The sequence below is a fragment of the Ammospiza caudacuta genome, chromosome 11 (genome assembly GCF_027887145.1).
Source record: "Ammospiza caudacuta isolate bAmmCau1 chromosome 11, bAmmCau1.pri, whole genome shotgun sequence".
In the NCBI taxonomy this organism is placed as follows: domain Eukaryota; kingdom Metazoa; phylum Chordata; class Aves; order Passeriformes; family Passerellidae; genus Ammospiza; species Ammospiza caudacuta.
This window is the reverse complement of record NC_080603.1, coordinates 13436893-13460354: the sequence shown is the minus strand read 5'-3', so window position 1 is coordinate 13460354 and position 23462 is coordinate 13436893. Positions and strand designations below refer to the sequence as shown.

Sequence of the window (23462 nt, the reverse complement as noted above, 5' to 3'; positions counted from 1 at the left end):
TTAAAGGGTATCCTTCACAGCCAGAGTGAAAAGGCTACTAAATGGATCAGGATTTACCACTGGTAAACAAAACGAAGCATTTCGAGTTTACTTTAGAATTTAAATAAAGAAGAAATTTCAAAGCAGCATTACTATTTCTCAGGCTTTGGCGGAGCTGCAGACGATCGCACCGCCGGTAACACTGAGTTCATTCATGCCCGGGACAAACCCCCGCACTGTGCCACCTGAGGACGGCAGCGGGGCGTCGCGGGGGGCTGCGGGCTCGGCCCGGGCCGGCGGACGGGGGCGCAGAGTGCGCGGGGCCGGGGCTGCCCGGGCCGAGCCCGCAGCCCCCGGGAGGCACCGGGGCGGGGCCGGGCACACCCGGGGCAGCGCCCGCGCCCCGCGCGGGAGAGAGGGCGGCCCTGCCCTGGGGGCGGAGGGCCGCGGAAGCCTTTGCCTCCTCCCCCGGCCGTGGCAGCCACAGGAGGAGCAGGCGGCGGTCGGAGTAGCGGCTCCGCGGCCCCAGCCCTGCCCGAGTCGCCGCTGCCGCGCTGAGATGCCGCCCGCCGTCCCGCCGCTGCTGCCGCTGCTGCTGCCGCTGCTGCTGCCGCCTCTGCTGCTGCTGGCGGCGGCGCGTCCCGCCGCCCCCCCGCACAGGTACCGCGCTCTCTGGCCCCGCGTCCCCTCCCCTCCCTTCGTCCCCCGCAGTCGCGTTCCCACCGTGTTTCAGTGCCCGTGACTGCATCAGGGCAGGAGCATTGCCCACGGAGCCCGGGACCCTGCGAGAGCAGCCCGGTGCCCGCTAGTCTGTAAGCTCTCTAACATAACAGTAGGATAGGGTGAGGCGTGCCGGTGTCTAAAGCTCTGCAGGGAGTTCGCTCACCCTCGTGTGCTCAGCAGTAGCAGAGGTTCCATGCAGGTTTTCCTGGGTTTCTCACGTGTCCGGAGCCGGCACCAGCACCTGAGCTGAGCCCTGAGCACAGCTGCGCCACAGGGCTCAGCACCACGAGCGGGGCTCAGCACGGGGTGGGTTCTGCTACTGAGGTACAAAAAAGTACCACAGACTTCCTTGATCAAAACATATAAATTCAAAGCATAGAAAGGAATGAGAAGTAATTTTTATATCAATGCTATTTTAACTACTATTATATGTACTATAAAAAGTTATTGCTAATGATTTTTCAATAATTATTTTTCCATTATAATAGCAATTTGCAATGATACATCACATTGGCACACCACTGCTCTTAGGAAGTAAAAAAGGAGGGAGACATAACAGTCTGTGCTGACCAGAATTAAGGCCTAAGGAGTTAATTTTTTCTACACCTAAGTTCGCACATTAAATTGCATATTCTATGTCAATTACATTACATTACATTTTATGTAAATGATTAAACATATTCCATGTTAGCAATGGCTTTAAATATTTAAGCTGTTGAGACAGTTTGTGCCTCTTATACCAAAAATAAATGAATTTTGTTTTTCTGTTATTCTCAGGCCTACATTTACATGTGGAGGAGTTGTATCTGGAGAGTCAGGGTTTATTGGGAGTGAAGGATTTCCTGGCGTCTACCCACCAAACAGCAAATGTACTTGGAAAATTACCGTAAGAATTTTTAATAACACAAAATCAGTGCTGAAGACAATGAACAGCAATTTGTTCTGAAACTGTGTTTTACATGGGGTAACATATGTGTAATAATGAACTCAGTAATTCAAACTAGCTCAGCTATCTGGAGCTTTTTAGGGTTGATGTAATATGATAATTGTGGCTGAACCAAACTGGCCTTACCTCATATCAGAAGCAAGTTTTCATTGACTTCCCTGATGCACCTCTAATTGTTTTAAATGAACCCACTTACAAGCAAACATCTCCCCTTCTGTCACTGTGGAAAGCAATAGTGAGTTCTATCAAAGAAAAGATTTGAGGTCGTGAGTATGAAAAGCAAAATTTCTTGGCAAAAAGACATATAAAAAAGTTTCAGTCAAACCCAAAAAAAATCAGGCAGGTTTGTTTGAAGTGTGCTGCTAGCAGAGTTCTGCCAGCCAGGACATCTGGAGTCTGTCATACAGCAGGATGACAGCAGTAGGGAAGTGCTGTTACATTTATAAATGACTATGTGAAATGGAACCATGTGGTACAATTGATATTTCGATGCTGAAATGAGACTGTAGGGAAGAGATATCATATTCATGGACAACAGATTCCATGAAACAACTAGGGCTAAATACTCCTGGTCTGGATGTCCTTATCTGGTCTGGAGTCAGAGAAGGGGATGTGAATGAATGATTACTGTTCCTCACATCTGCACAAATTAAACCCTCTGAAACTGCCAACCAAATTTACTGTCTTTTTTTAGACACAGTTCACCAAGAACTCTTCTGACATTTGGGCCTACAGAAAAAATAGGATGGCATAAAAAATAAGTTTGTCTGTGCGTTGACAGGATCACTAAAGACAAGTTCAGTTGAAAGACTGCATCACAGGCTAGGTGCTGGCAGGAGAATAGGATGTCATGGGATAATTGTTTCCTGCTACTATAGAGATGCTGACGCAGAGCAGGAGACATTGATCTGTTTACAATGTTCAGTTTAAAACAACTCTCATTCCAAATGAGCGCTGTGATTTTAATCGTTTTATCTGAAAGATGCCAGTGAAGCTGCAGAGCTGCTTTCTGCACCTTTCTGTTGTGTCATTATTGGGGCCTAGTTAGACGTTACCTTTGAGCCGTGTCTGACCTCATCCCAAAGAGGATGTGGAGCGTGGTGCATGCCCATAAACTTGCTTCCTTGCTGTTGAGGGGCTGAGGTGACAGCAGTCAGCACGGCCCACCTTGCAGTCTGAAGAGAAGATGCAAATTGCATTTGGAATCATACACACATGCCTTAAATAAAAGGGAAAAACACACAGAATTACTTTACCAGTGTAACTCAGTATTAGATGTTCAAAAGTTCAAAATTTAATCTGGAGGGGGATAATAATTTTGCTTATAACAGCATGAAGTTTTTACCACTAAAAACTTGGATAACAAATGGAGGCAGCACTAAAGAAGCAATTACTGAATCATGCCATGTATCTGCCCTTCATATATGGGGGGTAGAGGGAGAAGAGAACAAATTATTGTACTTAGAAAGTCCATACAGAGTGCTTTAATTGCAGACTTTATGTGGCTGTTGCTAACAAGATGCCAACATCCAGGTGAGCCTGGGCATGGTGAGAAGCATTTCTACAGAGCTGTAGCAGAGCTGTGTCTGCACTTGAGCTTTCTTGACCATGGGAGGAACTCAATTGCTTCTGTCATTTCATGATCACCCTGACTCCCAGTGCTCTGCTGTGCTGCCATTTGACTGCCTCCTGCTTGTCCTTTGTAGTTTGCCCAAAGCCAGAGAAGGGCTGCACAACTGGATAGTCCAGGCTTGCTTGTGCCCTCAGCCCATTTAACGCCTGTTTTGTTAAAAATAAGGTTCACTAAGCCAAGCTGATTTCGTCTCCCCATCAACTGTAGAATGCTCTGTGTCTTTTGGGTGTGCAGGAAGGATGCAGGGAGGGCAAGGACTAATAAACCTGCAAAACTAAGCCTGCAGTCTCTTTAAAAAGACCATGGTTTACCAAACTGTGGCAAAACGGTACGCTCAAGAGTCTGGTTGGCCTGAATTTATACAATAAAATCCTTTCACCAAATATTGCTGAGGCTCAGAATAGCTTGTAATAGCACCCAAGTAAGTAAGCCAGTTACACTGCCATGAAGAAATACTCTGTAGTTACTGTTAGTCTTCCTCATTTAGCATCTGGTCTTAGAAAGTGACTAAGACATTTGCCTGTCCGTTTTAGCCAAGGGCTGTGAACACCTTTCTGAAACACAGTCTCCTAATGCAGGATCTGACAAGCCTGCAAGACTGATAGAGACATTGATTTACTTTATGTCTGGGTCATGAGAAGCATGAAGCTCTTGTTTTCTCAACTGCAGAATTTCATCATCTGCACAAGAAATGCAGGATGAAAGGCAGAATGAGACCTAATTCATTCTTTAGAGGAAAACAGGTTTAGAAAACATTACAGGTAATACAGATAAAGCAATGTAGCATTCAGGTATCATCTGAAATCTTTCCAACTAGTTTGCTAAAGCTGGAAGAGTCTAACTCAGTTATGGTTCTGTTATTTCAAGAGACTGTGACTTTTTCAGCTGGCTAAAGAAAACAGCTTCTCTATTCTAAGAGCTCTAAGAAGCGTTCAGCACATGCTTATGGTTCTATTACTGCCTTGGCAGACTACCCAGCAGCTTTTCACTGGCTTTGCTAAGAAGTCATTTGTACAGCTATTTCCTTTCCTATAGTAATGTACATAGTTTTATCTAAAATATGTCGTATACACTTGGTTTTAATACTCTGTAATCCTTCTTGGCCATCACCTCACATAAATGTGTCACATAGTCAGAGAATCTGGACTGCTGTCCTGTGTTTTTCTGGCAGGCTGCTTAGTTCCCATAAAACTCCAACAACTTTATGTGCAACAATAATACTGAAAACTGTCAGAGTTATGTAAGGTTATGTTTTTATAGGTTCAGGAGCTGTGTTCCAGCAGGTTTGCTGACAATAGGCAAAGTTTGAAAAATTTACTTATCAGGGCAGTTGGGAATCTGCCCTGAGGGAGCAGAATATTTTACATAAATTTTTCTATGTTTTAAGCATTCATTTTCCTATGTCATTGAAAAACTGCCCTTCCAGTAGAAAACAGGTCTTTACACATTGGTTGTATAGCTGGAAAAGAAAAAGATGAACAGGATCTAGTGCCTTGTCAGGAAGAACAAGCTAATACAAATTTTTAAAATTGGAGATGGAGATAGACAAGCAACTAGGCAGAAATCATAGTTCTTCCCAGGATGTGACTCCAAGTAACTTCTACTTCATTCTCAGAAGAGAGAAATAATACATTTGGCTTGCAGGTAGCTGATGTATTTTTCAACTCTACCTGGGACTGCTATAGCAAAGCATACATCAGCATTTTTGTATTAAACATATATCAAAATATATTCTTCAACCCAATAGAGGTTTAAAAGTTAGACAAAATATATTTGTGAAAGTTGGCATTTAAGGGGTTTCTTCCCTTCAAAGTAAATAGTCTAAACCATGTAATTTTGACGAAGAGGCTTTGTATTCAGTCAGAATTATAGAAAAACAGCATCACTACTTTAAAGATAACTGAACTTTGATTAACATTATATGAAATATCTGCAATGAATTATAAACAAAAACAATCTCATGACCTTATTTTGAGGTGTGTTGTATATATGGAATAATCATGCCCTTTTGAAGAGGTTAGTAATTGACAGATGATTTTAGGGAATTATGCTCTATACAGACTCCCTCTAAAATTTCTTTAGCCTTCCATCAGAGTAAGGCATTAGTTCAGCATCATAATTTTGAACCTAAAGAAATTCATAGAGTTAAAATAAGAAGGGAAGCGGAGAGCGAGTATGGGTCAGTGCCCTCTTTGTGACAAGGAAAGGCAGAGGATGAAGTGCCTCTGTTGTAAAAGATACCAGCTGGATGGATAAAACAAAAATAAGGCACACCCTGCAGAGGAAGCATCACATCATTCTTCCTTTGACTCCTCCCTCTTTTTTTTCCCTTTTCTTTTAAGAGCTGAATTCCTTCCAGTTCTTCCTCTGAGGTATCCCATCGTACTGCATCAGGCACAGATGTGGCTCAGAGTAAACAATACTGAGTCATGCTGGCCTTTGCTTGCTCCCCCCTGTTTCTCATGGAACAATATTTTAAATGTCCTGGGACAACCATTGGCAGATTTTAGCACATTAGTTCTCAGCATTTAAAGAAGAGAATGGTAGAAATCAAAGAAAAGCACAGTTATGCAAAGATGCCTGTATTTAGCACAAGATTTCTTGGGAGTTGCTGCAAACTGGAACAGCTGCTGCCAGAATGTGGAACCAGCATCCTCTGCACTTCATTGTCATCAACTCAGACCACAAAATTTTAACTGATTTAACATACTGGAACAAATTTGTTATTTTTGTGAATGACAATTATTTTAATAAGCAAGTATATTGTAAAAATAAAAGTAATAGCAGTAAGTAGTGACTGTAATTAAGGGCCTGCCATGTTTCTTTAAATGACTTACCTCTCAAAATTCAGCTAAACATGAACAAGGATTATTCTGACAACTAAAACCTACAGCAGGCTACATGTTAAACCTTTATGACCACGTGGCTGAGTTTTTCCAACACATTTTTTTACAGACTGTCATGAAACAGAAGTCAGTACATCTATGGGGAACAGTCTTGACCAAGTTCACATAGACTAAACTGACAGAAGCAGAGATTAAAAGATACAATAAAATATAATTAGAAAGTGTAGTATAGTACAGTACAGTATAGCCAGTGGTGGGGAGAGGAGAAGGAAGCAGAACACTGCACAGAGTGGCTGATACCATGAACCAGAAAACCTAAGGCTTGAGTGAGTGGCTGACTACAGTTTGGACTTGGCTGCTTTGCCAGCATCCTCTCCCTCCTGAGCAGGGGTCTGTCCCATGCCCTGTTTCCCTCTGTCCCCAAGAGAGTGGCATGCCCAGGGGCAGAGTGAGTGCCTTGGGGCTGGTGTGAGTAGAGCAGTGCTGGCTCAGTGCACTCCTGGAACAAAGCTGTCAGTGAGCACCATCAGCATTACTGAGCACTGACCACTTGGCTAAATCTGAGTGCGATTCTACAAGGACAGCAAAATGACCTTTTTGTACCCCAGAACCAGCCACCTCTCACATTTCCACTTCCTTCTTTGAACTCTGGGAGAGAGCAGGTATATTCAAAGAAGGAATTCAGGCTGAGAAGATAGGGAAAAATCTCCTAAGCACTGATAAAACTGTTTAATCTAATATGCTAGAGCAACTCCTGCTCAGCTTTCAAAAACAGGGGAAGGAAAAGGGGAAATATCTTTAAGACGGGCAAGTTTTAGCCAAAGCTGCAAGACACTGTTGTGGGATATGTTGGACAAACTTAACTGTAGGCATGATCGTTTATTTTAAAACGTGATAACCTTTAAAGGTCACCCCATTTGCATCCTGTCGTACCAGTTGTACAAACATGAGAATGACTGTTCCACCCCAAAAGAGCATATGCTATTTTACATACATACTTCTGGAAAAAAGGCTTCTGTCATCTAACTGCCTAAATTTGACTTTATCTAACTAATTTTACTGTCAGCATTTCTGAATTGACTTGTCCAGTCACACAGAGTTTGTAGTATAACTGTAAATAATATTCAGATCTTCTGGCAGGAATACCAAATTCATTTTAGCTCATTTTATGTTAAAATGACCAAGCCTTATTCTCCTTAGGGATTCAGACCAGAAGACAAGTAAATGTAGTAAGAGATGTAGATATGAGAGCAGTGATTCAAGGAATAAATTCAAGATTAGACGAGTTGTGGTTTTGTAGTAGTAGCACTGATGTGTATCAGCACAGGGGCCCTGAATGCATTTTTGAGAGAACTTTGAACTTCAAAGGAAAATTCCCTGAAAGCAGCAGCAGGAACTGCAGTGGAGCTGGTCAGGAAGTGTGCACATGGACCCTGGGCAGCTGAGAACAGCTCAAGCAGAAGTCTGTCCTGCTGCAGGATCAGTATCAGCACTGGGCATAAAAGCAGCCACATGAGAGAGGAACCTGAACACACCTACAGCACATTTTCCAGTACATCTAGAGCTGCTGCCTCTATCAGTATCTTCTGTGGGTTAAAACAGTCACTTTCATTTATAACACTTCCATCTATACTTGACAAGCAATTTTTAACTGTTGAGACTCAATGTTAAAACAGCTTGACAATTTCATATAGGAACAGTATAGTTTTAGTTTATTTCAAACCAGTGTTTTAAAATGAGTCACTGTTAAGGAATGAAAAAAATTCATGAACTCTTAAATAACGTGGCTTAAATATGAACTTAATGCAGATATATTAAGTGTATGTTTAAAGCAGAAAATTATAGTAGTGTCTCAGTAAAGCAGAACAGCTGCAATTATTTTAATAGCTTACCACTCTACCATGATATGGATTGAATGCAGATAATTACACTTGCCTGTCTAGGGTCCCTCTATACTTTAAAATACTGTTTCCCTTCTTCAGTTCTGTTACACAGCATTAAGTGCTTTGTTAGAATAGTTTTCACTTCTCAGTATGCTTATTTTTCTCTTAAAAGCTTGTAACTGTATCCCAGGAAATGTTCTCCTTGTAAACGATTATGTTGTCTTAATTTACATCCTTCTCTGTAGTCTTGTCTCTTTTGCAATGTCCACATGCAGACATGTAACAAGATTTGTTCTGACTTATGTTTCCTCAGATGTTTCAGAAAACAAAACTCTTTTGTATTGACACCCACTAGTGGTTCTTTTGAATTCTCTGTTTATAGTTTTACATTGTCTTTCCAAATATAATTATTTCACTGCAGCCACTCCAGTAACTAAATATTAGGGTTTTAAAGTGTCATCCATAAAATTTTCAATTTTATTTATAAATGTGAGATGTATGTCAGTAAATTAAAAAACTCCTTCAAACTATGAAACTTGGTAACACAAATCAGAGAGAGAGGCCATTTCATTTGTTTAAAATGGTAAAATATTTTTTCCATATCTTTTTCATGGTAATCTCATCCTCCTCACCTTGCTTAGTGTCAGGGAGCTGCATGGCTGATTCTACACTTTCAGCAGAAAATAAGAGAAACACACAAGGCTGAACTGGTTTATAATTAACTGCATGAGCCTGACTAGCAGATACTCTGGATCAGAAATAAGATAATGGCTAGAGATGGCCAGAGCCTTGTATTAAGGATTGGTCCCAGTTACTTTAGAAACTGCTGTGCCTGGAATACAGCTGACAAAAAGAGCTCATCTGACCAGGAGGTGAAGGGTATGAAAGCAGTCTTGCAAACAGTGGATCTGATAGATATGTGGTCACACTTGCAGATGCATGTCTCCCTCCCTCCCTGTCTGTGCAGGTCCCAGAGGGAAAGGTGGTGGTTCTTTCTTTCCGGTACCTGGACCTGGAGAGCGACACCCTGTGCCGCTATGACTTTGTGGACATCTACAGCGGCCACGCCAACGGGCAGCGCATCGGCAGGTTCTGTGGCACCGTCAAACCAGGGGCCCTGGTGTCCAGCAGCAATAAAATGTTGGTGCAGATGACTTCAGATGCCAATACTGCTGGGAGTGGATTCATTGCCAAGTTTTCTGCAGCAGAACCACACGAAAGAGGTAATTCACCATTACATATGTGCTGAAGACAAATATTACTCGGCTCTATCCAGAGCCACATTAATGCTTTTAAAGATTTGGTGCCAGAGATATTAAGGATTGTGCTATTTAACATATTTATTAATTACCTTGCTTAGCAAATAGCAAAGTGTAACTGTTTAGCCATCTTAGTTCATCACATAGTAAGGAGAAAGGCTGACAGTCTAAGAGTAGTGGGAGAACTGTACCTAGTAGTAAACTGGTAATAACTAGCCATTAAAAGGGCAAATGAAATTCAAAATAGATAAATGTTGCACATAAGGGGAAAACACCCTAACTTTGTGTACAGTACAGCAGGTTCTGAATTGACTCTTACTGTTTTGGAATGAGATCTTAGGTTTAAAGTAGATAATTCATGAATACAGTAGTTGAGCATCAATTCAGTGCTTAGTGGGTATCCAAAACGAAGCATAAACGTAATAATTTTTAGAAAGAAAATAAAGACCAAACAACAACAACAAAACCCATGCCATTATAAATTCCTAATGCATGTACATCTTGAATAAAGTGTGCCTTTCTGATGTTCCCATCTCAGAACTGAATATGATCAAATTATAGTAAGGAATCAGAGACAACAAGTAAGATAGAGTTAAAGGAGCACCACAAACATAAATATCAACTGCACAGCATGAACTTCTTCATGCTGGAAAAGAGAAAGTCAAAGGGACTGTAGGAGAGGGCTTTGAAATCATGCCTGGTGGGGAGGAAGTGTGGTGTGGAGGAAGATGGACCTCGGTCCATCTCTTTCAACATAAAAACCAGATGAGCAAGTGACTGCAAAGGAAAGGAGAGGGTGATTTTTCTCTGTGGCCTGTGAAGCAGTAGAACACTGTACCAGGGGATATTGTGGATTGTCTGTTTCTGTTTTGGTTTAAAACCACTTACAAAAACATATCAAAGCAAAATTCATCAGGTATTAATAAAGGTATTGCCTGGTGCTTGGGAAGAGTATGAATAGTGAGAGGCTGGGAGGTCACAGGAAGGTGGTATTGCCCGAGTTAGTGACTTTTACAAGGCTTTTGCTATTGGTATGATACCAGACTGGACAGGTTGTTGGGCAGAGGCAGTGCAGGCGGTGAGTAATTTATCAGGCCTACCAGTTGTAACCTTGTATTGAACGATACAGTAAATAACTTTGTCCGGATATAGTTCATTTAATGAGAAGGTTCATAGTAATACTGTAGATAAGGATTACACACCTGATGGAGTTTTTAATTTGGAACTGAAGGCAGGAGATATGGAAGAAAAGACCCCTCTCCATCAAGAACACTCCCCAGGCTGCAGTTCCTTTGGGAGTGCATGTTGGCCCCACCATTGCTGCCATGGGCTGTGGGATGGCTCCTCCAGTACCTGCGGCTTCTCCTCCTCCAGCGTTTGCAGGAATGCTTTTCTCTCTCTGTTTTGCTGCCGTTTATTAGCTGTGTTTTCCCAGAGGTGCCCCAGGGGCGGAGGGCTCGGCCGTGTCTGGGCGGGCTGTGGCGGAGGCTCCCTCAGCACGGCCGCCGCCCTCAGGGCCCCGCTGTGCTGCCTTGCAGGGGACCAGTACTGCGGGGGCCGGCTGGAGAAACCCTCGGGCTCCTTCCACACGCCCAACTGGCCAGAGCGGGACTACCCCGCGGGAGTCACCTGCTCCTGGCACATCGTGGCCCCGAAGAACCAGGTAAGGCCCTGCTGGCACAGCTCAGCTTCCAGCGCCTGCAGGGACCCACGCTGGCCCGGGACACTGCGATGGCACGGCGGGCACAGGCACGGCCACGCTCCGCCCGTCCCGCCTTCCGCTCCCCCTTCGCCCCAGTGACTCCTGTGCTTCTTCAGCAGGGCCACGCGCTGGTACACTCCCCTAAATGAAACCCATTAAAGCATCTGTGACTGTTGAGGCTTTTAAGCCCAGAAAGGTTTAAACATTATTTTCTTAATTCAAAAAATACCATGCAAATGAAGTCAGGGCATGTGATCATCTCAGCACCAAACGTGATGATGATCAGTGCTGCATTTAAGTCTAACAACGTTTGAGCATTTACTATTGAGGTACCCAGGTGGAGCTGATTGAATTTAATAAAAGCAGTTTATTCTATTTCGTATTTTGAAGGCTCCATCGCATAACATGCTTGCTTTATTAGCCAGATGCCATGAGAGCAAATGTTCCCACTTCATTAGGAGCTGAGGAGATGTGCCTGCAGACTGAGAGGGCTCTTGTGCCACGCATGGCAAACACAAGTGTGTTGCCTACACTGTAGGGCAAATCTCAATCCTAGCTGCACATTTTCTGGTTGCTACTGAGCCATCTGCTCTGCATCTTAGCAGGAGGTATACAGTGATTGAATGTTTTGGTTGACAATCACGTTTGGTAGGTTGCTTTTCTTGCCACATTCAGCTTTTAAAATTCATTTACATATAAAGATGACTTTCCTCTTCATCTTCCGCTCATGACTAATCCTTGAAATAAAAAAAGCTGCCCCAGATAAATATATTCTTCTGATCTTTCCTACTTTTGCATTTACCAAGACAGTTCCTCCCTTGAACTGAAGCAATATGTCAGCTTAGTCTTGCCTGTATTCCTTTTTAATGCATGTTCCTTGTTTGCTAGATACAGGCCATTTAACAGTCCTATAGATAGGCAGTGATTTTTAAACCCTTATCTGTAAACTGCAGATTACTTTGGTGCTGTCCAAATGTCTCTAGATAAGCGTAAGAACTTTTCCTAAGCTTACAGAGATGATTTGAGAAAGGCTATATCAGCATAAAAATAAGGGCATTATATCCTGTGCCTTTTGATGATTCTATTCCACAAATCTACCTGTTTCCAAATATATATTATTCATGTACTGCAACAGTGGTTGTTTGCATGGAAAAAAGGCAGAATCTTGACAGTGCCATTTTCCATTAAGTAGTGAATAAGTGTCTCTCTTCAAGTGCACAGAAAAAGCTCCCCAGTTTTCCATTTGCCAGAATTTAGGTGTTGTTTTCTCTATTTCCCTTTCATAAGCAAGTGATCAATAAAACAAGGCACTCTTGTTTTGTTGCTTCAAATACAAACCAATAATTACTTAATTTATTACAGAAGATGAAGGAGCTTCTCCTGATCATGAAGAGCTTGTATTCTATCATGATATACTTATCAGTGCAAAGTGCACTTATTGAACAATAGTGAAGTAGATACTATGGCCTGGTGTTTTGCCTGCTATGGAAAAATTTAGCATTTCTATTCCCAGTTGCATTACTTCTTTCTTTACCATGTTTTTTGATCACAAGCATGTTATTCAGATGGGTATTCCATTTAAAGTGCATTTTTTCATCATGATCCTGAGGGTTTTGAAACAAGCCTGTTAGTCATCTCTGAAATCAAGTCCCCCAAGGTTACTCATACTTCATGGGAAACAAAATTAACAAAATTATGCCTTAAATATCTTAATAGTGCAAAACTATATCCAAGCAAAACTAAGACATCAGGTGATAACAGGCTATCATTACTATGAATGTAGAACAAGATAACTTTTGCTATGTCAGTAATCAAATAAAGTACATGCCATGTACAAATTACTTCTTTTTTTTAATGCAATCTTAAAAGATTTAATACCATCTTTTTTTGAGTCAGATCTTTATAAAGGTTGATCTACAATCAGCATAAATCAGTCTTGTCATTCAAGCCTTATTTGTGCTATTTATGGGAAGGTGATTTAAATACTGTTGTGCTTCATCTAAAGAAGCAACCTAAATGCATATATTACCTCTGTTTCCATGCAGCAGTTGGGTTGTGTTTCCCTTCCTTGCCCACTTGACTGACAGAGTCATTCTGCAGAACTCCATTTCAGAGTAGTAGATTCCATTTCTGTTTTCTTGTACATTGTTGGTTTTTTTTTTTCTTTAAGTAGAAAATTCCATAAATAAAAGTAATTGGAGATAATAGCATAAATACTGAAATACCAGCATGATACTATTTCACATTTATGACTTGTAAAGCCTCAACAATTATGGGCATCTGACATGGAAACACTGTTCCTTTCAGTACTTACTGTCTCTTGGGTTTAGTTTTTACTATTTGCTAATTTTCTTTCTATCAACATTTTAATTTCTAATGTTTTTAATTCTGCATCAAGTATACACAGCATTGGCAACCACAGTGATTTAAGCCCTGCTGTTAATGAAGTCAGTGAAATGCCTTGTATCAACTTTGCCTTTGCTTTTTCTTTAGTGTATCTTTAAAGATGCAGTGACATTAAAAGCTCCTTTTCTGTTGCTTACACTTGCTGTAGTTATTTTAAGAGCATTGTAACACCTAACACCTACTAACATTCACTCATGAAAATAGCTTTATCAGAAGTTATTGAACTTGCATACATTTGAGAAGAAAACATTTTACAGAATACTAGAGTCATATGCTGAACTATTAGTTGGAGAGATCATGTGGATTAAAATACTTCAGAATTAAGTGGATTAAGGAATTTTCCTTCATTGAAAGAAAAATTAAATAGTACTTTATATGAAGATGTCACTTACTACAAGAAGTATTAATAAATTCTGCATGTCAAAACCTTAATGATTTATTTCCATTTTCGCTTTAGCTAATAGAGTTAAAATTTGAGAAGTTTGATGTGGAAAGAGACAACTACTGCAGATATGACTACGTTGCAGTGTTTAATGGTGGGGAGATCAATGATGCCAAAAGAATTGGGAAGTACTGTGGAGACAGTCCACCAGCGTAAGTAACCTCCTCCAGTTGGGGACTTCACTGCCACTGTGTGTCATTTTGCCAACAGCTCTGTCCAAGGCTTCTAAAAGATTTTAATTTTTAAATTAAATGCAGTGTTTTGTACCTCCAACAGAGCATGTAGAAATTGCTTAGTATCTTGTCTCTCTCTAGGTTTTCTCTATTTTCTCTCTCTCTCCATGACTAACCCTGGCCCCAGCCCGTGTTCTCTGCTGTCCCACAAGCCTCATCAGCCACTGTGTAACAACCCCAGTGCTCCTGATACTGGTGTGGCACCAATAGTAGTGGCAGCTGAACATGAACATAATGTGTATGTTTGGATTATAGATACTGAAGAACCAGGACCCAGCTGAGCTCTCTGGCCCCTTGGCTCATTCCTCACTTTATCTGACTCACTTTCCTCTCAGCCCTTTTTAAAAAGACAGGATACGCAGACTGGGTCAGATCTTTCAGATTTGGCCTTGTAGTCCTGGTGTTCAGGAAGCAGAACAAAGCTCTTGGCAGCTGATAATCATTGAATCAGTGCCCTCCTATGTCCACAGGCTGTGTTGATACTGCAGCAAGGAAAGTCTGATCTGGGCACCCACCATGGCAGCTGTAAATCCAGAGAATTCCAGAATTCCAGAATCAGCCCCTTACTTTTGGTTAAGTCAGACCTGGCCATCAGAGTAAACTGATTTCTGATAATCTGCCAAAAAAAAGGAAAACAATGACAAGTTTTTACTTCAAAGACCTCATTAAGGGTTCAAAGAAATCCTGGGTTATCAAAATCTAATAATTGACAAAAAGTGAGTCCACAGAAGTAATAACCCAAAACATTTTATTTTTTGCTGGGTTTCTTGAAGAGTTGCAGCATCCAGTACTTAAGGAATTTTCATAGCCTTTCCAATTGTGCAATATCTTTTTTACTAAACAAAACCAAATTTTAAAACACCCCATTTACTTACTTCCCCTGTGTACAGAGGATTTCTTCAATGTATTTTCCCACTTTCCTAATCTGACCCCTTCCATTTCATGGAAGTGAAGTTTGCAGTGAAGTCACTGGGAAGAACTGAACAATACTCATATTGACATAAACTTCAGGAATCAAGAGTTTTAGGTGATTAGTGGAAATGAGTTTCATCCTCAAAACACCAGTGTGTGACATGCCAGCAAAGAATTGTGTATTTTTCAGTATTAGTGTGGAGTGTTGGGGTTTTTTTTAAGAACGTTATTAATGCTTTTTGGCTTTGACATGTGAAAGAATGGAAATATTTTATTTTGTTTTTCTATTTTAGGCCTATTCTGTCTGAGAAAAATGAGCTGCTCATTCAGTTTTTATCTGATTTAAGCTTAACAGCTGATGGCTTTATTGGCCATTACAAATTTAGACCAAAAAAGTTACCCACAACTACAGCTCTGCCTACAACCACAACAGTCCCTGCTACCTCAAGTAAGTCTTACTGGCTCTATTTCATTTCCTATAAAAATTAATTATTCCAGGACAAGGAGAGAGTTACAGAAATACAAGATAGAAATTATATTAAAAATTCAAGTTTTACGGTTTGTTAGTATTTTAAATGTTGAAGGAATTAATGAAAATTAATATACTCAAGGGAGTACTGGAATATACTCAAGAGACAATGCACTCGACATTCTTAAAGGAAATCTATCCAGGCAAGAGTTTAGTGTAAAAGTAACTTACCCCACCTGAGAGAATTTTCCTGTCTCTTTTCAATTTTGGACAGTTAACTAGCACATTCCATAGAAGAATGAAGAAGCTAATTTCTGTTTAATAAAAATTTCTGAATATTTTGGGAAATAGCTTTATTTAAAGGAACTCTTTCTTCTAGACAAGTTGATATGTAAAAATCTTACTGTGTTTTTCTTCATACAGTTTTTAAGATCAAGCAAAATTGGTATGGAAGCCAATTGAGCCCTCTTCAGGTTCTGTCAAAACCCTGTCAATATGACACTCTCCTAGAATAATTTTTATTTGAAAATATTTAGTGATTGGAACTCAGAGAGAAATATGTCTCACTAAAAGTCAGTCTCCTTTTGTATATGAGACAAGACAGCATATATGAAAGATCAGAGCTGGATTTCTCTAAAGGTTTGCCAAAAATACCTCATTACTGAGATATTGAAGGGATTAATTCTTAGAATTTCTATAACCTGAATGTGAAGCATTTCAGATACAATTATAGCAGAAAACCAAATTATTTATGATGTTTTTGCAAGACATTACCTGATTTGTACTTAAAACACATCACAAATCAGGGCAGCAATCGCTTGTTGGCAGGAAACCAAGAAGCTGTGGTGCTTTAATCTGTTAATGAAGGTATTCAAAATAGATGAAAATAAACATGAAAAAAATGAAACCATAGTGACCTGTAAATCATTCTGATGTGACTCTAACAATAAATAATTCAGCTCTTCTTCACTATAAAGCACTTGTTAGCGACCTTGTTGGTTGAAACACTTGGTCTCAAGTAATCCAGGCTGTCAGTAACCCTGTTCAGGGTTTTGCACAGGCAAGAGAGGTGAAATTTACCAATTAATTCCAAATCAATTTTCATGACAGCATCAGTGTTAGAAAATGAAAACATGCCGCTTCATCTTAGAGAGGGCAATGGAGGCAAAGAGTTCAAAAGACTTGTCAGGCAGACAGAAATAAGAAGTCCTTTCAAGGTGTGATCAGTTTTGCACAGTGTAGGCATTTCTGATCTTCAAAACAAACCGCAGCAAACCAAACCTCTACAGTTCAGTTACATTTCTGAGCCATCATTTGCATCCAGAAGTGTCCAGTTCAAAGAGACTCATCTTATTATCTTGCAGATCAGATCTGTTTAAACTTGCACAGAACTCCAGGCATGAATAAAATATTAAACTTTAGTAAGCTCTTATAAGAATTACATCAGTCTTTATGTAACATACAAATATTAGTAGTTGCAGAAATAAATAAAGAAATGCTATAAATAAATTTGTAAAAGTAATGAAGATTAATCCAATACCTGTGGTGAGGTATTTGACTTCCTCATATCTGAAAGTCATAATGCATAAAGTCATGCATTTTCCTGTCAGTGTGCCTACATGTAAAGTTGTAGGCAACTAAACTTTTATTTCAGTTCTCCAGTTCAAGTTTTGCTAAAGTACCTTACAAACAATAGACAGCCTCTGCTGACAAGTCATAGCAAAGCTGGTCACCAACCAAAATTTATTAAACTGAAAAAAAATGAAATAAAAAAGCACCCTAAAAGGACCAAACAAGATACTTTGTAACACATAATCCTAGTTTTAAATTTAGAAAAAACAGAGCACCTCAGTAAATTTTTGGCAGCTACCATGATGGCATACACTTGGGACTCATCTACCTGCTGAATTTCCTAACCTGCTACTATGGATGCTAACTTTAAAGAATCAAGAAACATTAAATTCTAAATTTTTGGTGTGCTGTGTGTAGCATTGAGATAGGAAGCACTTGCCAGACCTGTATCATTGCCATAGTAACTTGTTCTTTAAAACACTTTTCCTTGTGGGAGGCATTTAACTTTCTAAAGACTCGAATACCAATAAGAAAGATGCCAGGTGTATTCAGTTGTTTCTAAACAAAGCATTCCATTTCAGAAAGGAAATGTCATCCCTAATGTTAACTCCATACTTCAAACATCTTGTTTCAAAATGTCATGAAGAAAAACTATGCAACACTACCTGACAGGAAGCTATGTGAAAAATTTGGGAAAAAAGGGTCAGGAATTTGAACTCTGATCCCTTTCATCACAGTGCCATAATATCCAATAAAAGGCCACCCCCTCCCAGGGAAGTGTTACTGTAACATCCTGTTGTGGTATTCCAGGTGTTCTACTAGGGCTGTGTAGCAGCAGCAGTGACAGGCTTCAGATGCCACACAAATCTTGAGTGACATCCCATTCTCTCAGGTTGCTGGAACAGACACAGCTGAGACACCTGAATAGACAATGACAGGAGGTGACAGCAGAGAAAAGGAATATTGTTACTGTGGTGCTTATCCCTGAAATGCCAGGTCTAGCTCATGCATACATCAGGATTATTAATCTTTCTTCTTGTCTTTTTTGAACATAGTGCTTTTTATTTGTAGCAAATGCTTCATTTCAGTTTCAATTTACTTTTTTCCCTTCAAAAAGCTGTGAAACCTACAGTTGCCCTGTGCCAGCAGAAGTGTAAAAGGAGTGGGACTCTGGAAAGCAATTATTGTTCAAGCAACTTTGGTAAGGAAGCAATTTCTTTTTATTTATCCATTCTCTACTGTGTTTTTACACTCAAGGAAATTTTCCCAGATGGAGTTCTGGGTTTCCATTAATATATAGGCTAATAATTTTACACCAACTTATCTATGTATCTGACATCAGTATCTGTGTTTCACTCAGTACATTCTTGGAGATATTCTAAAATAGGCACTGCACAGATATCTGAGACAAACTTAACTTCTCAATCTGAGAAGCAAATGACAATGTAAGACAACCCCAGGATTCATTGATTCAGTTACTGTATTGTCATCTCCATTTTCTGTAACCAGCCAAGACTGTTCCACAACACAGTGTATGTGCTTCCAAAATGCTTTGAAAAGAAATTAGAAGGGATGGAAGCTTCCAAGCACTGCTTTCTGCACACAGACATAAATCAATCAGGAAAAACAGTGTCTGCTGTGCATTAGCATGGCACTGGCACTGCTGATCTGCTCAGTTATGTGTCTGTATTTCCCCGTATTATTATACTGCAATCTTTTTTTAATGCCCTATAACATGCCTGGCAATTTGATGGGAAAACTCCCTGCCACTACCCTATTTTCATTTTAAGCTGAGTCCCTCTTACTGCACTGCTAATCCCATGAGATCTGAGGGATCTGAGGGCAGCTTTGCCTGATGGTGCCCAGCAGCAGGGGAGCTGTGGCTGTGCCCTGGGGCAGGGCAGACTCAGGGAGCCCTGATGGTGCCCAGCAGCAGGGGAGCTGTGGCTGTGCCCTGGGGCAGGGCAGACTCAGGGAGCCCTGATGGTGCCCAGCAGCAGGGGAGCTGTGGCTGTGCCCCAAGGCAGGGCAGACTCAGAGAGCCCTGATGGTGCCCAGCAGCAGGGGAGCTGTGGCTGTGCCCCAAGGCAGGGAGCACTCAGGGAGCCCCTGATGGTGCCCAGCAGCAGGGGAGCTGTGGCTGTGCCCCAAGGCAGGGAGCACTCAGGGAGCCCTGATGGTGCCCAGCAGCAGGGGAGCTGTGGCTGTGCCCCAAGGCAGGGCAGACTCAGGGAGCCCTGATGGTGCCCAGCAGCAGGGGAGCTGTGGCTGTGCCCCAAGGCAGGGAGCACTCAGGGAGCCCTGATGGTGCCCAGCAGCAGGGGAGCTGTGGCTGTGCCCCAAGGCAGGGAGCACTCAGGGAGCCCCTGATGGTGCCCAGCAGCAGGGGAGCTGTGGCTGTGCCCCAAGGCAGGGAGCACTCAGAGTGCACTCAGGGAGCCCCTCCCAGCCCTGACCACAGCCCCTTCCAACCCTCAGGCTGGTCCAAGACAACAGAAACAGGTAGGGAAAAAAACCCAAACCATAAATGGTCTCCTCTTACTGACCACACCCCAGCTTTGTGGCTCATGGTAAATGACACTACATAAAGCTTGTTTTTTTCCTCTAGCATCACAGTAAGAAATCACATTGTTCTCTCCCATCTTCTGTCAAATACTTGACATTTTTCAGTCTTTTCTGTGACAGGAGTGAGAGTAAAAATACTTTATATGCTACTGTGAATGCGAGCATATCCTAAGGTAGGAATAAGAAGTCTGTTCATAGAATATTATTTACTTGAAGTTTATTTGCAGAATTTATTATTTTAGAAAATAATAACTATTTCTCTTTCATCATGCATTTTATTTTATTGTTCCTAGAAATATAGCTGCAATACCCAGCAGTTTAACATCCACAGTTCTTTCTTGATTGACCTGGAACATTCTATTTAATTAAAAGCTCTGCATTAGAGGAAGATAATGTAAAAATTTACAAAATGGCAAAATGTGGATGCAGTTTTGTAAAATAAATCTGGCTGTACCTACTTGGTAATTGAAGATCAAATTTATTCTAGGATAGACTATCTGATGTAAAAAGATGACCTGAGAAGAAACCAAATTGTTAATACCAATTACCATTTCCTTTGGATAAATAAAGATGGCTTAACATTTAATTTAGTCATCCTAGGGAAAAGAAAGTGTCTTGATTTTCATACTGAGAGGTCTTTGGGAGATATGATGGTAACTAGAGATCTGTAAATACATTCAGCTGAAATAAGTAAGTTTTTATTAGGCCTCAGGCAGACCAAAATCTAGTTCTTAGGGCATTAACTATTCCCTGCTACTCATATGGCAGTGTCAGAGCGCTGAGAATTCTGATTTTGCCTAGAAGAGTTTCAATTCAACTGCTGCACAATTTGAAAATGACACATTAAAAGTAGTATCAAATTGTACAGTTTAACTGAAATCAGAGAACTGGGCTTGCATGAGACTGACACATTGTAGAACAGTTTCATAGTTGGTGCCACCAAAATTTGACAGTAGTGAGTTAGTTATTAGCAGTGATACTCCTATTTTTAGTAAGTGTTCCCAGTACTGTTTGTTTCCGTATTAGGCACTAATATACCTAATACATTTTTATGATGCCTCAACATTTTTGTCTAAAAATAATAAAAATGTACCAAATATATCAAATGTCTTTTCTTCTAGTAATAACTGGAACTGTAATCACAACAGTAACACGGGCTGGCAGTCTGCATGCAACAATATCCATCATTAATGTATATAAGGAGGGGAATTTAGCAATCCAACAAGCTGGCAAGAATATGAGTGCCAAAATTCTTGTTATGTGTAAGCAGTGTCCTCTCATCAGGAGAGGTAAGTACACAGTAATAACTGCTTTGTGTGTTTATAAAAGATAACAGTTATAAAAACTACTATTAGAAATATGGACACAAAAATCAGTAAAATTACCATTTTTTTTCTATAATCAGCAGTTAGTATTAAAATAAATTTAAAATAACTAGTAATCCAGAGGTTTATTGCATTTTTCTGTTTTTCTGGAAAAAGATTAGGCTCACGTGCATCACAGGAGTTTGCAAAACTTTTTTCTTTAAAAGCCTTGTGATGCAAGATAAAATCTGATTTTCATCTTTATCTCTCAGATGAAGCTGAGATAGATTAGGTGTTTACATGTATGTATTTTGGAGTTGGTTTTTATACACAGCTGTTTATAAGGGAAAGACAACAGCCTGCTAAACCTGGAAGAGCAGTATCTCACAGGAAATGGCAGAAAATCAAGTTCCACTCTTGTGGATCTCCTGAATGTATTTATAGCTTCACAGAAATACTCATAGCATTAAGCCCACTTTGTATCTGCAAAGAGCCAGTACTGCTAAAAGCTACCTTAAGTAATATACAGAGATCAACCAACATAAATTCCAGTTAATTGTGGTAAAGGTGTTAAAAGAAATAGCGAGAGCATTTTTTTATTGAAGTAACTAAGTAAAAAATAAATCTGTTTTTAGCTTTGCCTCATAAGTAAACAGGTAGAACACGAGAACATAAACAGAGTCATAGCAGGACACAGTCAAAGTAATTTAATAAGCATCAAAAAAACCCTGATATCATTCCAGATACTACCAGTGCTTAAGCATATTAACTCAAAGTGGGCAATAACAAAGTGAAAAATCATGATCAGAAATTAGCTTTTGCCTTTAGTTATCTGAAAACAGCACACTGGGAGACATAATAATGTCCTTGGTGAAACAAACTGTCTCCTTTTAGGCAGACTTCTGGCTCCAAACCACTTCTGTTTCTCATCCTAAATCTCAATGAATTATTTAAGAGCCATTACATAATATCCGAACTTTTCTGTTTATGTCCCTGTGCTACCATTCCTTCCAACCCAAGACCTTGCAAATCCCCAACCCTTCTAAGGCATAAAAATACACAGATCCAATTGAATTGTCCAAAGCCCGGTCTTAATACTTATTAAGTCCACCTTGCCTGAATGATTCTGTATGTACCTAGAGAATGTTTACATTTCTGAGGAGGGAAAGGGAATGAGAGGATTTAAGAGCATTATTGCTTAAGGGCAGTAACCTATAAGCTGAGCAAATGTGAAAATATTGAAAATTGAAACATATTCCACCCTGTGTGACAGTGGTTAGGTTATCCAGTGTTGATGGGCACTTCTACTGCCTCTCAGACTTGACAGTCTGTGTTTAAAGAGTATCCCCTATATGTTTAATTATGTAGTAGACACTTAGCTGTGCATCTGCTTGATTTTTATGTTACTAGTTTGTGGTGTAACAAGCATGGCAAAGATGGGTAAGGGAGTAAATGCTGCAGGTAGGAAGGAAGAAATGTTGGAAGGCATTGGTAACAAACACTGAAATGAACAGAAACCACAGGTCAAGAACTGTACTTACCACCAAATGATGTCCCAGATTTCTGTCTTGTAATCTCATTCTCTCCCTTCTAGGTTTAAACTACATCATCATGGGCCAGGTAGAAGAAGATGGCAGAGGCAAAGTCTATCCCAACAGCTTTGTCATGAGTTTTAAGACTAAGAACTCAAAGATCCTAAATGCCTTGAAAAACAAAACATGTCAAAATTGAACTCTGCAGCTGTGTTCTATCATCTGTCTTGAACAATCATTTTAACTTAGCCTAAGTCATGGAAATACAAGTGACTGCCAACAGTAGAACCATGCTGACCCTTCCTCCTCTCCTGTCCACATAAGGACAGCTGGCACAAAGTGAAATCCATTCCATGTACCAGATGAGAACAGACCCTCCTAAGGCTGAAAGCCGAAGATCTGCAGCACAGCCATCTGATCTCATAGAAAAATTCCAATTACTTGGAAGATGTTAATTTATAACTGTCCAATTTTTTAAGGAGTTTTGTACGTAAAATAAGAATTTTAAGTGCAATATTTATAGCAACTCAGTTCAACTTAGCTTTTTTCTCTAAAGTTGTTTTATTACATGGATTTCTGCATTATTATCAGTGCTTAATAAAATATTTTAAGATTAAATCATCCACCAACTAGTTATTAATTATTTATAAAGTGGGGCAGCTAAATATAGAAACTGTTTTTTGATCATTTACATGCTTTTGACGGTTTGAGCCTTGCACATCGTAACTGACACTACACTTCCTTGCTGATTAAGGGTCTGATTTTCCTTTCATGGAAGTCAGTGAATCATTGATCAGAACAGGAACTCTTCAAAGAATTAGACAGCTGTAAACCAGCACCACACTTTTCTCCACTGATGACCATCTGCTTAGTAAATGTCAGTGTTAAGTTCTGTAAGGTAATAAGGTAGAGGAAGGTAGGAATTAATTTAGTTGTGGTAAGGTGCATATAGAATCTAAGATCCCTTTAATTATTTGTTTTTCTTGTATATAAATACCAGAGCAGAGTTCTTTGGATGATCTGTGACCAGGAAACCAATGCAATAAAAGTCCCTAC

The 23462-nt window shown here is 40.3% G+C and overlaps 1 protein-coding gene across 1 annotated transcript; it reads left to right on the top strand.

The window, feature by feature from the left end:
• Nucleotides 1-475: 475 nt before the first annotated feature.
• On the top strand, nt 476-23027 carry PCOLCE2 (procollagen C-endopeptidase enhancer 2). The gene is made up of 9 exons (XM_058812315.1): nt 476-639; nt 1480-1588; nt 8978-9233; nt 10808-10932; nt 13835-13971; nt 15258-15412; nt 18123-18206; nt 20692-20859; nt 22469-23027. The coding sequence occupies exons 1-9, from the start codon at nt 539-541 to the stop codon at nt 22603-22605; spliced, it is 1272 nt and encodes a 423-aa protein (XP_058668298.1). The 5' UTR covers nt 476-538; the 3' UTR covers nt 22606-23027.
• The last annotated feature ends 435 nt before the right edge of the window (nt 23028-23462 follow it).